General features: G+C 40.3%; 1 protein-coding gene across 1 annotated transcript; it reads left to right on the forward strand.

Annotated features, from left to right (window-relative positions):
* Positions 1-1,746: 1,746 nt before the first annotated feature.
* Positions 1,747-15,917, forward strand: LOC119264232. Its single transcript, XM_037542310.1, has 7 exons — positions 1,747-1,810; positions 4,441-4,719; positions 7,916-7,972; positions 11,061-11,153; positions 13,543-13,605; positions 14,354-14,422; positions 15,306-15,917. The coding sequence occupies exons 1-7, from the start codon at positions 1,747-1,749 to the stop codon at positions 15,395-15,397; spliced, it is 717 nt and encodes a 238-aa protein (XP_037398207.1). The 3' UTR covers positions 15,398-15,917.

The following is a 15,917-nucleotide window of genomic DNA, read 5'->3' on the forward strand; positions in this document are numbered from 1 at the left end:
AGTTCTTTATGGATCTGAAAGCTGGACAATAAACTGTCACCCCCACTAGGGAGACTGACATGGGCTCTCCATGGCTTAGCCAACTATCCTTCTCTACCACACAGCTATGGGTCCTTTTGGAGCCTGTTTCTTGTATATTTTATCTTTGACATTTGCTTTTATTTTGAATTTTGAGTGTAGATATGTATCTTTAACTGCCTGCTTGTATGCTGACCCCTGCCTGCTATGACCATGAGTATCTGAAAGCTCCAAGAAAAGTCACTTCATGCTTGCAACATGCCTCAGCCCCTTCGTTACAGAAGACTTTGACTAGGCTGCAGAGAGTGGCTTTAAAACCCCAGCTTGCAACAAGCCTCTCCACACCACCAGCTTACCTCAGCTTTTAAAATGGGGAACCAGAACTGTGGAGGAACTTTAACGATGAGTGCCTCTACTACTTTGAGGAGTCGTTCCAGTCTGAGGACTCCAAAGTGGTCTTCGTAATATTCTTACGAGGGCCTGACTCATTTGTGGGCCTCATATAATGACGTGGCTCAATCATTAGAAAAGTTGTGGAGCCTCTTTCGGTCTGCCTTTGGCCCACTGCCAGAGGAGGAGGAGGTTCACCAAGAAATTTGTCAGGGGGGTGGGGGACTAAAGGGGGGCTAAAAGGAAAAATCTGCATTGCGTGTGTCACCGTGGCAGATGCATGAGGGGACCCCTTCACTAAACCGTTAACAAACTTGAGTGAGCACATGAAATAGGAAGAACATCAACCCTGACATGCTCAGTTTACCATAGTATTCCGTCAATAACCCCTAAATCTTTGATCTAAAAGGACATCTAGTTACCAAAGGCTCTACTCAACAAGTGGGTTTTTATGATTTTAGTTTTGAAACCTAAGTTCACGTCGGTACTGATAGGTGAGACCGTTTAGAGTTTGATATTTCAGTAGTTTTGTACCTGAATCTCCTGAGTCCTGAATCTCTGGTGTGAGTCTGATTCAAGTCTTGAGAATCTGAGGGTCTCATTCTATTAGAAATCACACAAGGGTGTTGGCAGAAATTAGCATGTTAGAAAAGGTAGATTGTGAGTGCGAGCTGAGCCTCTGAGGCGTGACTGAGTCTTGCGTCTGGGATGTGAGTCTAAATAAAGTCTCTGGGGTTTGAGTCCATGTTAACTTTTAGGAAATTTTATAGGAAAGTGATCTAACCTATTTAAACGATTCACCACAGCTCAATTAGGCGCCAATTAGGCGAGTCTGTGTTATTGAAACTGTGTGCTAGCCAACCAGTTTAAGCTGTTTTCCCTCTTTCCTTTTCAGTGCAGGCTTTGCTGCATGTTGCTGTTTGTTCTCTCCATCAGACTGAAGGTTCATCTTTAATGAAAAGGCTTGTCATTTGAGGGCATATCAAACCTGCCTCTGCTGTAAGTAGCAGATAAACATTAATGCAGTAATAACTGTACATGACTGAGGCAAAACTGAGTCAGACTTACAGCTGGAAATGAAAGGTGTCAGTCATTTACAGCATTAAGGTGATGGTCCTAATTTCGTCAGTTCTGTTTGTGTTTTTCTCCTCTGGTTTAACGTGATTAAAATCACTGACTCCTACACACGTTTTGTCACACGCCGTCACACTGCAGGACCCGTTTACAGCTGTGGGTGAACAGGAGGAAATGCTCTGTTTTCAGATGATGTGGGCTATTTCTGTCTTTCCGTTTTCTTTAAACTATCCTCATCTAGTGTCTGTCACTTGCTGTCCGAGCATGATGGAGCGTATTGGGGTCTTCTCTCTCCTGCTGTGTGGAAGCGTATACATGATCAGCAGCGGTGAGTTCTCTACACCACAGGCGGAACGCACTTCTGTAGTTTTACTGGGTTAATAAACTCAGTGGGGGAGGAAATAATGTATTCAGACATCGCAAACTCCCAGTGCAAAAACATGCATTATGAAGAGTGGAAGAACTGAGCAGCAGCCAACACCTCACCAGCAAGTTCATAAGGAATCTCTGAAAACACATTATTGCTGTATTAGAGGTGTAATGATAAGTTTAGCTCATTATCTATTTTAATACTTGCTTCACGTTTCAGTATTCTCTTGATATCTTCATGGACCCTGTTTTCCATCACCACCACTTAGGGGTGAAATGGGATTAGGTCGAGGATTTTGTTGTGGCCAAGAGCTGTTATCTCCTCGCCCAAAGCAGCGACGTATGAGGTTTAAATACTAAGACTATTCTGTACTGTGGTTTCGTTCTATTTATTGTCTAATCACTTTCAAAAATAAAAGTAAAAGAGTATTCGACCAAAAATAAAAGAAAGTAGAATAAAAGACTTCAGCCGCTGAGTTCTTGCGGAAGGGAGGAAAAGGCCCTCGTAATTTATTGAGCTTCAGGTGGCAGGATGGTACGCGGACAACCACACATGTAATCATCACAAACCATCCGTCTTCATATCCTGCTTCGGGGTGTGGACATCACCCCCCCTCCCTCCCCCTCCCTTGTTATATGACTTTGAATCACTTTTGGTTCCCATTATGTCTTGGTCTAACACGTCTTCTGGAAACCTCTATTTCCAACCACTCTTAGTTTCTCAGCTTTGTCCTATCAAGTCCTCCAGTCCTCCCAAGGTCATAGTCTAGGCACGTCCTTATTAGTTTGGCTCACAGACCAGTTTTTGCCACTCCTTATCATCTAGTCTCATTATTAACGGCTGGCTTGTTTTCATCATTTCTCAGCCCTCCCAAACGCCAGATGCTTTCCCGCCATCTAAAGCCCCCTTCATACAATGCATTGCCTGTGTCTGGGTCAAGAGTTCATTCTGTCCCAATCGTACAATGTGAGGCCTGTTTTCTAGAAAGTCTATAACTTTATTTCAATCATTTCTAGGTAAATGATTTTTACAAAACTTTTATTAAACTGTGATTCAAGAACATGTTTCATCAGAAACCCCCACAATTTCTTTACAGTGGTGGTGATGGAACCAGGGGCCATGAAAACATCATGAGAATATTGAAACGTGTAGCCAATATTGAGACTTGAAATAAATGATGGGCCAAACTTATCATTACACCTCTAATACGGCAACAAGCTAGTCTCGGTTGTGTTTTACAGCGATGTTGTAATGGATAAGGATGCAACCTGTGATAAACCTCCCGGAACTTACAGCCTCAGTTGGCTTATTGCTTTTATAAAACGGGAAACAATGTAAATTACATATTCCTAAAAGAAATGTCAGTACTGCCTAGTCACCCAGAAGGAGGACAAGTCACCCAGTATTTTATGCTGCAGTTATTTCATGAACTTTTTAACTCTGTCATATTATAGTAAACATATCATAATTGTGTTCAATGCAAAAACGTTCAAATTCAAAGTCGTTTTTTTTCCTCCAAGTACTGCTGGACTATTTAAGGTGGAATTAAATAAAGTAAATTTAGCTAGTGAGACTTTAAAATAGTACTTGCAATTTTTACGCTTGTTTAGAAAAGGGCCATAATACACTGAAACAGCATTAATCTAAAATAATATGATGGTTATTATAATTTTAACAGAGAAAAATATTTGTGGGTTTCTTTGGTGTCCTGTTCAGCCAGCTGTTTTTTTCTCTGGTTGGAGTGAGTCTCTGAAAAGCCTCCATTTGCAGAGTCATGTAGCCCTAACTAAGGGTTAAGTGGTAGGAGCGAGGGGTGAAATGGGATTAGGTGGACGATGTCTTTACAGTGGCAGTGATGGGAGCCAGGGTCCACGACTACAACACACATATAGACATTTTATTTACCATCCAGAACCACCAGTGAACCTACACGTGTCTGAGCTGATGATAGGAAAATAGTGATATATCTAGGAAAAAAACTGTTTTCTTTGGGAACTATTTTGCCTCAGAATGCACTGCATGTATCCGTCCACCATGAATTGATATTAAAAATACATTCAATCAGAAAAATCATGCTGAAGCCTTCATAAACTATTTTAAAACAATGTCTCAAAACAATGACAAAAACAGTTGGAATTCCCACTGTAGACATGCACACCGTACATAACTTATTAAATTCTAGCATGAAAAGGACAACAAACTATTTTGTTGATTTGTGTAGAAATAAAATACAACATACACACTTATATCCCCCAACACAACTAGTGATCACATTGTGCTTATTACATTAGTGTGTAATAAGCCTGGGATTTTAAGGGGTTAACCAGGATTCATAAAGACTCTAAAGACTGCTGTGTTGTCGGGGAGGAGATATATATTGTTTACTAAGAGATTCAGGAAGGAATTGATGATAAAAGACAAAAGGCAGAGGCCTGGTGGAGTGAGAGATGAAACAATGAATGAAAAGTTGTAATAACCTGTTATAAACAAATTAAAATGATACTGCACACTGAATACCAAGTGCTTTCAACACTTAGTAACACCAAGAGTTAAAATAAGTGTCTGCTCCACTGTGTTCTTCATAACAGAGACTCTACATGTGAGGCAGAAAGAGGGATACATCGCCGTCCTTCGCTGTGGAAGACTAACTAAAGGCCCAGTGACCTGGAGCAGAGACAGCAACGGACAGAGAGTGGACATTCTGACCACTTATAATGGAGAGACGACCAAACACATCGCTGATCCAGACAGACGTTACAGCGCAGGAGCAAATCTAGTGCTGAGTATATTCAGAGTCTCTCAGTCAGACGCTGGTAGATACGACTGCAGTGGAGCTGCAGTGGAGCTCACAGTGACATCAGGAACCGGTAAGTGTGAAACCCTCTACTCTACTACTACAGTACACAACTCGTTTTCCCTGTCCCAATTTTTTAAAATGTGATGCATTAAATTCAACATTTTTAAAATTCCTCAGTTTCCAACATTTCATAATTTGTCGTCGAACTGTTTTCAGTATATCTGAAATCAATATATTACAATTAAACTTTCCACACAACCACTGCAGCTAAAGGCGGGATGTGGGAAGTTGTTGGTGGTGCTCAAACTTTGAGCTTTGAGCGATGAAGTCACGCGAAACGATTTCCTTTTTTGATTGTTTTTAAGGCAGGTTGCGTCATACTGTGCTATATTGAGGCGAGTGATGACAATATACACACAACTGACATCAGACCACCGGCTCTGCTCTCTTGCTCTGGACCAACTTTATGCAAATGAGCTGGGTGGTGACCAGATAGTTGATTTGGTAAAGCTATTGTGATGGAAACCAACACTTAGCAGCAGCCTCACACTCTGCCCACAGCGTATTATTTTTTCAGTCCAATGAAGAACAAACACACAAACACAACTAGTCAAATGTAATCAGTGTTTTACTGCACAGTGCAGTAAAAGCATGGCTGTAACTGGCTATGAGGAAACCGAGGTCTGGACCTCTGTAATTTCAGAAGGGTTTTTTTATGTCTTTTTTTTATGTGGCCACTCAGAAGCAACTGATTTAGTATATGTAGGTTTCAGCACATAAGTGAACAGGAAAAAAATTGTCACCTGTGACTGAAACAACTTAAGAGCTGTGATTTGATTTGGCCTGGAATTGACAAGTTCCTGGATGTAGGCGACATCAATGTTCAGCCACTCTTGCATCACAGAATTGTGCAGTTCGGCCAGATTTCCTGGTGCCTTCCCTGGCATCTTACTCATTGTTGCAGGTCTCCCACAGATTTTCAAGAGGTTTCAAGTGGATTTTGCAGACTGATCTAGATCCTGAGCGATTATCATGCCAATCAGTCACCAGTAATACACATCTAGCAGTTAGTTTGGTGACTGTTTGTAGGTCGCTTTTCATCTAAATAGAGTAAAACTTTTATTGTAGTCACAGACTTTTTTGAAGTTTAAAGGTTCCCAGAAGGTCAATGTTTAAATGAATTTCAGGATGCCTCTACTTCGGTCATTACTTAACGACCGGAGCTTTGGGCAGGAGTAGATTTTATCAGACTGTGTCTGACATTCCTAACTGGAATGTTACATAATGAGGTTGTTTACACCATCATCAGCATGCATTTTGGGTGATAAGACCACTTTCTGATGTCACTTCACTGCATTAAAAGCCAGGTGTCACAACCTTATTCAGAGGCGGTCAAAGACGGATCTTAACCACATCGAGCACAAGTGAAACCTGGAAGTGTAAATGGGATCCTAACAATTACCTAAGGGTACATGCATCTGCCGAGTTCCACAAAGCCTTCTTACACTTTGAACCAATGGAGGCGTCCATGCCTAGCTTGTCCATTCATACTGCATCAAAGAGGTAAACAGATATATAATGGAAACAACTTGTGGAAAGTAAAGTTGGATCTTATCCGGTCACATGGTTGACGCATATTAGAGAAAAGTATAAATGGAATCAGGCCAAAGATTATCCAGATATGACTTGGACATGAAACACATTGCAAGGTACACATTTTAGCAATGGTTTCTGTTTCCGGTGTGGTTTCTACGGCACGCTTGGTGAGTGAGTTTGCACTCTCTTGGTAATCTGTCTCTGTCAGTCCATTGTCTGATTGGTTGCCCCCTCCTCTCAATTAACTGTTGGGTTAGTTTGCTTAGTTTACTTGGTATCGGGGTGTAGCAATGGTTGTTACACTTGTCTGTTGGAGTAACCTGGCATACTACTTAATGCAATGTGGTTCAGATGCTCTGCTCTTAGCTTAGTGCCCATTATGATATCTCACTGGAATGTTCTATAGCCAATTTTCTGAGACTTAATGCTGATAAAACTGAAGTTATTTCTGTGCTGTTTATTTTTCCTTCGGTTTGTATTGTCTTTTTCTTTTTCATGATCTAAAGTTATTTTCCTGTATTACTTTGCTATTACTGTGCATCTCTGTCCCCCGTGTGTTCTTCATGATACACTTGTGTTTGATAGTCTGTCTGTTTTGCTGGCCTGTCTTAGACACTCTCTAAAGTGATCTTAAGGTTTTGAAAGGCACTATATAAATAAACATTATTATTGTTATTATTATTATTATTATTATTGAACATCAATGATACAGGTTACTGAACTGGTCACATTTCACAACCATATATGACATGACATACACGCGCCGGCCACTTTATTAAGTACACCTTGCTAGTAAAAGGTTGGACCCCCTTTTGCCTTCAGAACTGCCTTATTTCTTCATGGCAAACTTTCAACATGGTATTTGAGTTCCTGTTGCCTTTCTATCATCTGGAACCAGTCTGCCCGTTCTCCTCTGACCTCTCACATCAACAAAGCATGTTCATCCACACAACTGACCGCTCACTGGATATTTCCTCTTTTTCGGACCGTTCTCTGTAAACCCTGGAGATGGTTGTGCGTGAAAATCCCAGCAGATCAGCAGTTTCTGAAATACTCAGACCAGCCCGTCTGGCACCAACAACCACACCACGTTCAAAGCCCCTTAAATCCCTTTTCTTCCCCGTTCTGATGCTCGGTCTGCACTTCAGCAAGTTGTCTTGACCACCTCTACAGGCCTAAATGCACTGAGTTGCGGCCGTGTGATTGGCTGATCAGCTATTTGTATTAACAAGCAACTGAACAGATGTACCTAATAAAGTGGCCCGTGATTGAACAGACTGAACCACAGATGTTATTCTCCACAAACAAACCCACAGCTGCAACAGAAGCTGTAACATCTACAACCACATCCACAACAAACAGCACAGGTGTAACCCTAAAAGTTGCGTGTAGTTCCAAGTAACTCCAAGTTACTCCCCGGGGGTGTTCCTGTCCCGTGTGTGAGTGTGTGTCCCTCTTAATTGGTTCCCCCCCGTAAGTCAGTACATAGGAACTAAATATCAGAGTTGTAATATTAACTACTTAGGAACTGTTTTTAACAGATTCACAAGAATATGCATCATCTCACATTTTTAACTATACATATTTTAAACAAAAAATCTTAAACTATACAATGAACAATGAATAATAATGAATGAAAACGATAAACAACTTCTTGCCCTCTTACACAGGCATGAAGACAACGACAACTTCCACAACTGAAGGCTCATCTAGAAGAACAACTCAAGGTTCGTATGATGATCTAGTACTAGGGTGACTTTTTAATACCGATGTGTGTATTTTATGTATGTTATATGAACGCATTTTACATAAAACCACACATACTAAAACTAAGCATACACTGCGGCTCTTCAAATACGTTAGTTTGTCTATTACACACAGCTGGAGATGCTGGGTTGCTCTTTGTGTGAAGCCGTCAGGGTTTGAGAAATTTTAGGCCACTTGTCACAGGGTGCATTTGCCCTTGAGGAATTTTACATAAAATTAGCTATGCTTCCTTCCAACATTTACTTAAACAAAAAGGCTGGCCTTCAGTGTCATATTCTGTGGTGCATATAGCTGATCTAAAACAGTCCCTCACTTGCATGAGCCTAGCCCAATTCTACTTGTGGAATAAAAAAAAAGTGGTCACACTCTGTGTTGCACACTTACTTTGTCTTCTTCTTTGCCTTATTTTTTTTAAATATACACTGCTCAAAAAAATAAAGGGAACACTCAAATAACACATCCTAGATCTGAATGAATGAAATATTCTCATTGAATACTTTGTTCTGTACAAAGTTGAATGTGCTGACAACAAAATCACACAAAAATCATCAATGGAAATCAAATTTATTAACCAATGGAGGCCTGGATTTGGAGTCACACACACAAATAAAGTGGAAAAACACACGACAGGCTGATCCAACTTTGATGTGATGTCCTTAAAACAAGTCAAAATGAGGCTCAGTTTTGTGTGTGGCCTCCACGTGCCTGTATGACCTCCCTACAATGCCTGGGCAGCTCCTGATGAGGTGATGGATGGTCTTCTGAGGGATCTCCTCCCAGACCTGGACTAAAGCATCCACCAACTCCTGGACAGTCTGTGGTGCAACGTGATGTTGGTGGATGGAGCGAGACATGATGTCCCAGATGTGCTCAATCGGATTCAGGTCTGGGGAACGGGCGGGACAGTCCATATCTTCAGTGCCTTCATCTGGAAAACTTCATGTCATCCTGCAGCTATCCATAGTATCTTTGTGTCACGATTGGCCCCTCCCAGTCCTGTCCATGTGTTCGTGTTGTGTTTTGGTTTAGCCTGCGTGTTCTTTGTTTTGGTTTTGTAGTCCAGCGCCCTTGTTTAGTGACTCCGGCCCTGATTGTTCCCACCTGTGTTTCCACCTGTCTTGTGTTCCCTTCATGGCCCTGTTGTATTTAAGACCTGTGTTTGCTCTTTGTCTTGACTGGTCTTTGTCTGAACTGTCTGGATGTTTGGATGTACTCTTTGTTGTTTGTAGTGTTTGATTCTTGTTTGAGGTTCTGTGTTCCTTATTGACATGTCTGTCCCTCCTGCTCTCCGTGTTGGATGTTTGAACCTGGACTGTCTAGACTATGACCCTGGATTTGCCCACAATAAAAGTCGCTTACCTCAGCACATGCGTCTGCCTCCTCGCTCCTGACCGTTACACTTTGGATAAGTTGGTTGTTAAGACAACAAGCATGTTCGACCATTATGCAGAGTGAGGACACTAAGTCACACTTTATATTAGGCTTTGGTAAAGTGAATGAACATAATTGGCCCTTTGATAGACAGACATGTCTACAGACATGTAACTCTCATGTAACAGACATGACTCTCCACCATTCCACTTCACCTGATTACTGATTCATCTCACCTGTTATGCTCACCATAAACCATTCCTTCATTGGTTTTTGACCTCGTCTTTAGCCTAACACACTAGTACAGTTGGTGTTCTTTGGTTTGACCTTCTTTTCTGGATTTTGGACTACCCTTGTGGTTACCGTTTTCTGGAATTTGGGCTACCCTTGTGGTTACCGTTTTCTGGAATTTGGGCTACTCTTGTGGTTACTGTTTCTGGATTTGGCTTTTGACTTTGGACTGGCTGAATCTGATTTTGGATACTCCTGTTTCTAATAAACCTCTTAATTCAGTTTGTTCGGCAACCCTCTGAATTCTGTCCGAACTTGACAAAACCATTTTGGCAGTGATTGTCTGTCAATCTTCATGAACAATTTGTCATTGCTTTTAACACACGCCCTAGATCATGAATTAACAAGGTTTTATATTTTTATGACACTTTGTGCGCAACACATTGATGTATTGTAAACTGCTTTGGGAGGATGAATGTGAATAATGGTACTGTCACACCTCAGGCGGACTGCATCGGGAGATCACATGACTCGGGACGAGCGCCCGCGTCACTACCAGTGCTCACAGTCTCCTGATTACTGATCTGAGGCACCTGTACAGGTTGACCTACTTTGGGACTATTTAAGACTGGTCCAAAGTAGAGTTAGTGCGAGGTATTGCTTCTCCACCATAAGAACATACTGAGCGATTTCTATATCTCCTATGATTACATGTTATAACCCCTTTTTCTCGTTCCTACCGACTTCGTCTTGTGGTTTCATCTTTTTGTACTTTAGCTGGTGGTTTTTGGCTTTTTCGTGTTTTGACTTAGGAACTGGTTTTGTGGATTTTGAATTCTGTCTATCCCTGGTATATCGTTAGCTTCATCCATGTTCGTCTCTCCCCTGTCAAACGTTACAGGTACATGTGAACAAGAGACATCATTACTGGGACGTAAAGAACATCTTATATTTAAAAGTTTAACATTTGATAATTATCCTTTGTGGTTCACAAACTGATAACTTTTACATATGCACACTGTATGAAATGTAAATCACAGTGGTTTGTGCTTACATGCACATAACACATTACCATCTCAGATGTAATCAGATAATGTGCATTTTATATATCGTGGTAGGAGACTCTATTGATTTGACCTGATATTTGAAATCAGATATTACACTTGTGGACAGACAGATCTGATTTTATTACCCCAACAGATCTGAATTTATTACCCCATCATTCATTTGCTGAATCAGGCATATCAATGGAGGGGAAAGAGAGAAATGCTGGGGACTCATCAATTACTGTTGTTATGTTCTTTAGGTGCTTCTGAACTGACCGAGCAGCTATGGTTTGATTTAAATAGTATTCATATCATTCAGAGTTGCTTTTAGGAGGCTAAACATCCTCAGTGTGAAGATCTGAATGGATCCTGTGAGGTGATTGTGTGTTTTTATGTTCAGTTCTGCAGAACTTCCTGATCACAGTAGCACTGAGCTGCCTGGTTGTTTTGGCACTGTTTCTGTACTTATGGAGATGTCTCTACAAAAGGAAAGGTGATTATGGTTTATTGTTATAAATTCTGGAATATTGTACTGTTTAAAGGGGTATCTAGCATACTTTAATGTGCAGAGAGGGAGGATTAGAGGGTGAAGCACACTGAAATCGTCTGCTTACTTGTTTTAAATGTGTGTATATCAGGTGCACATGAATAAAATAAACGGCATCAGCTCTTTTACTGCCGCAAGTAAACTAGCCAAGAGTAAACTGAAAAAAAGTTGAAATTACAAAGTGTACTCATGAGGAAACTGGTACACATGACGTAAGTAAAAGGTTTGCTTTTTTCCAGTGGAGAACATACTTTCACATCCTATTACTCTCTTGCAAAAGAGGTCTTTAGAGGAATGCCACAGAGGAACTATTTCCCTTAAGAAACTTTATGAAACTTTTGGTTGGTTATAAAGTTTCTTTAAAGTAGTGGATGCTACAGAAAAAAATACACAAAACTTTATCTCATATTCAAATTTCTGAGGTTTTCAGTAAATATTACAGCAGACTTTTTGAAATAAACCCATTTTTGTAGATAAACAGTGGTTTATTATTCTAGGATGCTTGTTCATTTTTCAGTAAGAACCACACAGAAACAACATCTGAAATATTTGTAAATATTAAAAAATAAAACAGAACAATGTAGATATGAACAAACCTACGCCAATATTGCAAAAACGGTGCCAAATATTGCATCATGTCTGAATTCCTACAAGTTGGCTTTTTATCTGGCAGCTTTGAAGTTCCATTTTAAATGAAGCCACAGTCACATCCTGGCACTGTCGACCCAGAAGCAATCCATTCTACCCAAGACCCAGATGTCGAATTAAATCAGTTGCTATACACCAAGACTAGTAATTACTCTTAGTTAAAATTGGGAAAAAAAATCTAACAAAATCAAAAGAATTTTTGAAGGCTGAGTTGGTGCAAAGAGGAAAATGCTTCAGCCTTTCTTCAAGCAAACCTCAAAGCAGTTGGGTTGCAGAGCTCTCCGGACAGCCCAACGTCCAGATGACCTTCAAAGCATAGCTTTAATACCCCTTTTCTGGAGGGACGAGGTAATTCCTGTACCGTGTTTAGCCATATATGAGTCATATCTGAGAGGTTCCTTTAGCATGTTCAGTTTCTCGTAAGTGCAAATGCATCCTATATCCGATAGCCTTAATCCACAGCTTTCCCTTTTACAGATCCCTTTTCTATACTGCTGTTGTCGGAACAAAACCTTGTTTTTGTTGATTTTCAGTTTTTTACATAATTCGAAAATGCACGTTGGCCTTTATATTGTGTGTAAATATCGTGAAGGATGGGTCGAAATAAATGACCCAAAATGACTTGGAAAAAAGTCTGGTTCCATTGACGTACATTAGAAGTAATGTCGGTTTTTTCCTTTTCCTGTAAAGTTACCATTTTGGAGATATGAGGATTTGTTCCGACAACAGCGAATATGCTTATACAACTTATTGCTCAGCCTGAGACACTGGCTTTACTTTTATGCTCATTCTATTTTATACGCTTGCATAATGCTTAAGACCCCAAGTTCAGAGGGTTCAGAAGTTCAGAATCAGAAGCACACAGAATGATCCTATATGACTTTTTAAACCCAATATTTCTCCTTTTAATCAATAGCTAATCTACTGATTAATTAGATATTTATTCAAATTAGTCATCATTCCCTCCTTTCGTGGCATTAGGTACGATCCCTATAAATGATTAAATGAATGTTAAACTCATGGTTACGTGACTGTAACACTTCGTGACATATAATGCTGCACTAAATATTTTATACTGTAAATTATTGTTCAAACCTGAGGGTGAAAAGCAACAGAAGTAGCACCTGAACAGGTGTTTAAATGCTACGACTTTTAAGATGGAACGGGAAATTTGATTGGGAAGCCAACGTGTGATGTCATTAGTCTCTTACATGCGTCCTTTACACTCGCCCCCCAGCCAGAATCACCCGTCCCCGCCCCACCCTGGTCGTCAGACTCTGCTAGAATGTGGAAAGTGTTACAGTGGTTCACACTTCACTACCAGCTGCTCTAAAGCTTGCTCAATGCACAAGGCCCAGAAATTGTGAGCTCAGGGCAGGTGGCTCTTTTTAGGCGGTCCACGCTAGGCGTGGAGTTATCTCAGCGCATTTGTGGCCTAACAGTATTGACAAAACTCAACCTTGAAGAACAATTTAGACTGTTATACCAGTTCCCACTCCTACTTCCACACACCTTCATAAAACAAAGAGCCTAAATGACTCTTGGCTTGGACGTATGGTTGAAATGCTTCAGACATTCTTTGACGATGAAGTGGTTATTCTGTGGCATTTCTTTGAAGAACACTTTTGGTGTCTTTGACTTTTTGAAAGAGCGATATCTACAGCGTGATTTCTGCTCTGTGTCTCAGCAGCACAAAATCAGGAGCATTTCTATGACACTATTGATGACAGCGTGCCAACCACACAACCTGGTGAGTTTAACATCAATATACTGTTTTCACACACTTACTTTTGGTTTACATTTAAGTGTAAGGCTTGTTTTCGAGTGTAACCCTCCTCCTTGAAACTGAGTTACAAGGGGTAGGTGTTGAAATCTCCCACCTATGAAATGGGACGACCCTTCAAGAACCGGATACATCATCAGTTGTCATCAGCGACTTTTACGTAAACAGATGAGACGAGGTTTTCCAGCCACATCCAATATGCCGCCTCCAGCTGTGGTGATCTCACTTGTGTCACATGACAGGACGGGTGAATCGTATTTAAAATAGCCTGGAAAAACACTTCAGAGGAGCTTTCAGTTGGGAATGTATGCTGGAGAAGAGAGTTAGGTTTATTTCAAGAAGTCTTCATACAGAGGTGTTAACTCTTCCACAGAAAACGAGAGCGGAAACGATTTGAGAGTATATTACCCTCAACTTACCCAAACAATCTCTCCTTCAAAGTTATGTACCCGTGACAGAGAGGCATAGAATGATACAGAACATTCTAAGAGGACCTAAGAGGATCCAGTCCTTAAGGACAGAATGACTATCCTGATAGATGGAATGAGCATGTAGGAGTTAACCACTTTCCAACAGCGTTGACAATAAATTATGACAAAAACTTAAAAGCTGTTGAAAATGTCATGTAACATTTATTTATTTATTTTCATGTTAAGTATCTCAATGATAATATTTAACAAATGATCCAGTCAATCATGCTGTATTTCTCTATTAGCAAGTGACCAACAAAGGACAAAGAAGACCGTCTACTACCTGGCAACTCATCCAGGAGTCCAGATCACAGGTAAACCTACTGTAATACTTTCTAGGAGTCCAAACACTGGTTTATGCTTAAACTTCACAACCGACTTTGAGTCATTGCACTGCATCACAGTAATGCTGGTTTCTGCTGCCGTTCTATTGGATATGCAGTGTTAAGTCAGTGTCAGGCTAACGGTGGTGAACATTAACAGTGGTGAACATTGACTTTCCCACATTTGGGTGAAACACTGATGTTGCTCTAGTTTAAACTCTGACATTTGAAGCCTGTAATGAGCTTTATTGTGTTTTAGTGTTTCAGTAAATACTTCAGTAAATACTTCGACTTGAAGCCTCAGTCTAAACCCTGGAGGAGGCTTTAGTACAGCACACTTCACTTTACTTAGAGCGGACTAATACAACTTATCGTGTTATGAATGGGTCAAATTTTATAGGTTCTTATAGACATGGTATTCACCATTCATGGTGCTACAGTGGAACCAACACATGTTGGTTGACTTTGATACGCTTCACTACTAGCTATGCTACCTAGAGGCCATTGGTAACAGTGGCTACGATCCCAACCTGTTGTTCTCACTGTTTTTTGGATCAGTGCGTGAAGATGAGCGTTTGTGAATGAGCTCTATGGGACATTACAATATTGACATGGTTTCTGCAGCAGTTAAATGGAGCGGCCGCGCCCCTTGTGTACCCTGATGTCACATCACGTGACTTAAACCTAAAGCTATCCAGTTTTCTGAGATTAGCTGGCAAGCAGTCATTACTCTTGTGCACAGCTTTTAACTACATCTTTCATTAATTTCACTCTGTAATATCAGCCAAAGCCCCTTGTCCGCTGTATTAAGTTTTACTTTGAAAGCTGTTGTATTGTATATCAATGAAACTTCCTTTCTCTCTGCTTTAATTAGACAACCAGCAGAGTGCGTACGAGGCCATATATCCTCTGAATGAAAACTCAACACCTCACGTAAACACACAAAACTCCTGCAGTGTTTTCTGATTGTTTGATTATAAATTGGATCTTTTTAACTTATTCATCAAATTAAAATACTACATGATGAGAAGTTAAAGTCAGTCTGTAATAAATACCGTGTTCTCAAGAGAGTTTGATTTATGTTTAATTGAGCATTACTTTTTTTTTTAATTTCTTAAACAGGAATGACTTGAACGGTTGTATGTACATATCAAAAAGCCAACAAAATAATCTCTGGACTTTGCTCTCATTTGGCTACTGCTATATACTGACCTCCTGTTGTATAATATTGTTGTGTTGTCTAACTGGTTGTAACTTTGAGAACTACAGAGACTACAGAGTTGTGTAAAACTAAAGGCACAATATGATACACAGTGCTCAAAGTTCTCTTTTGCATCAGTATGCAAAATTCACAGCTTTCTTGGTACATCCAGAAATATAGCAATGTAAAACCTCATCAACTTACTATTGATAGAATCAGGAAACTTAGGTCAGACAAGGAACTTGTAAAATTTCACAACTTTTTTTCTATTGTGTATATGAGAGT

This window comes from Pygocentrus nattereri, chromosome 11 (genome assembly GCF_015220715.1).
Source record: "Pygocentrus nattereri isolate fPygNat1 chromosome 11, fPygNat1.pri, whole genome shotgun sequence".
NCBI classification, from domain to species: domain Eukaryota; kingdom Metazoa; phylum Chordata; class Actinopteri; order Characiformes; family Serrasalmidae; genus Pygocentrus; species Pygocentrus nattereri.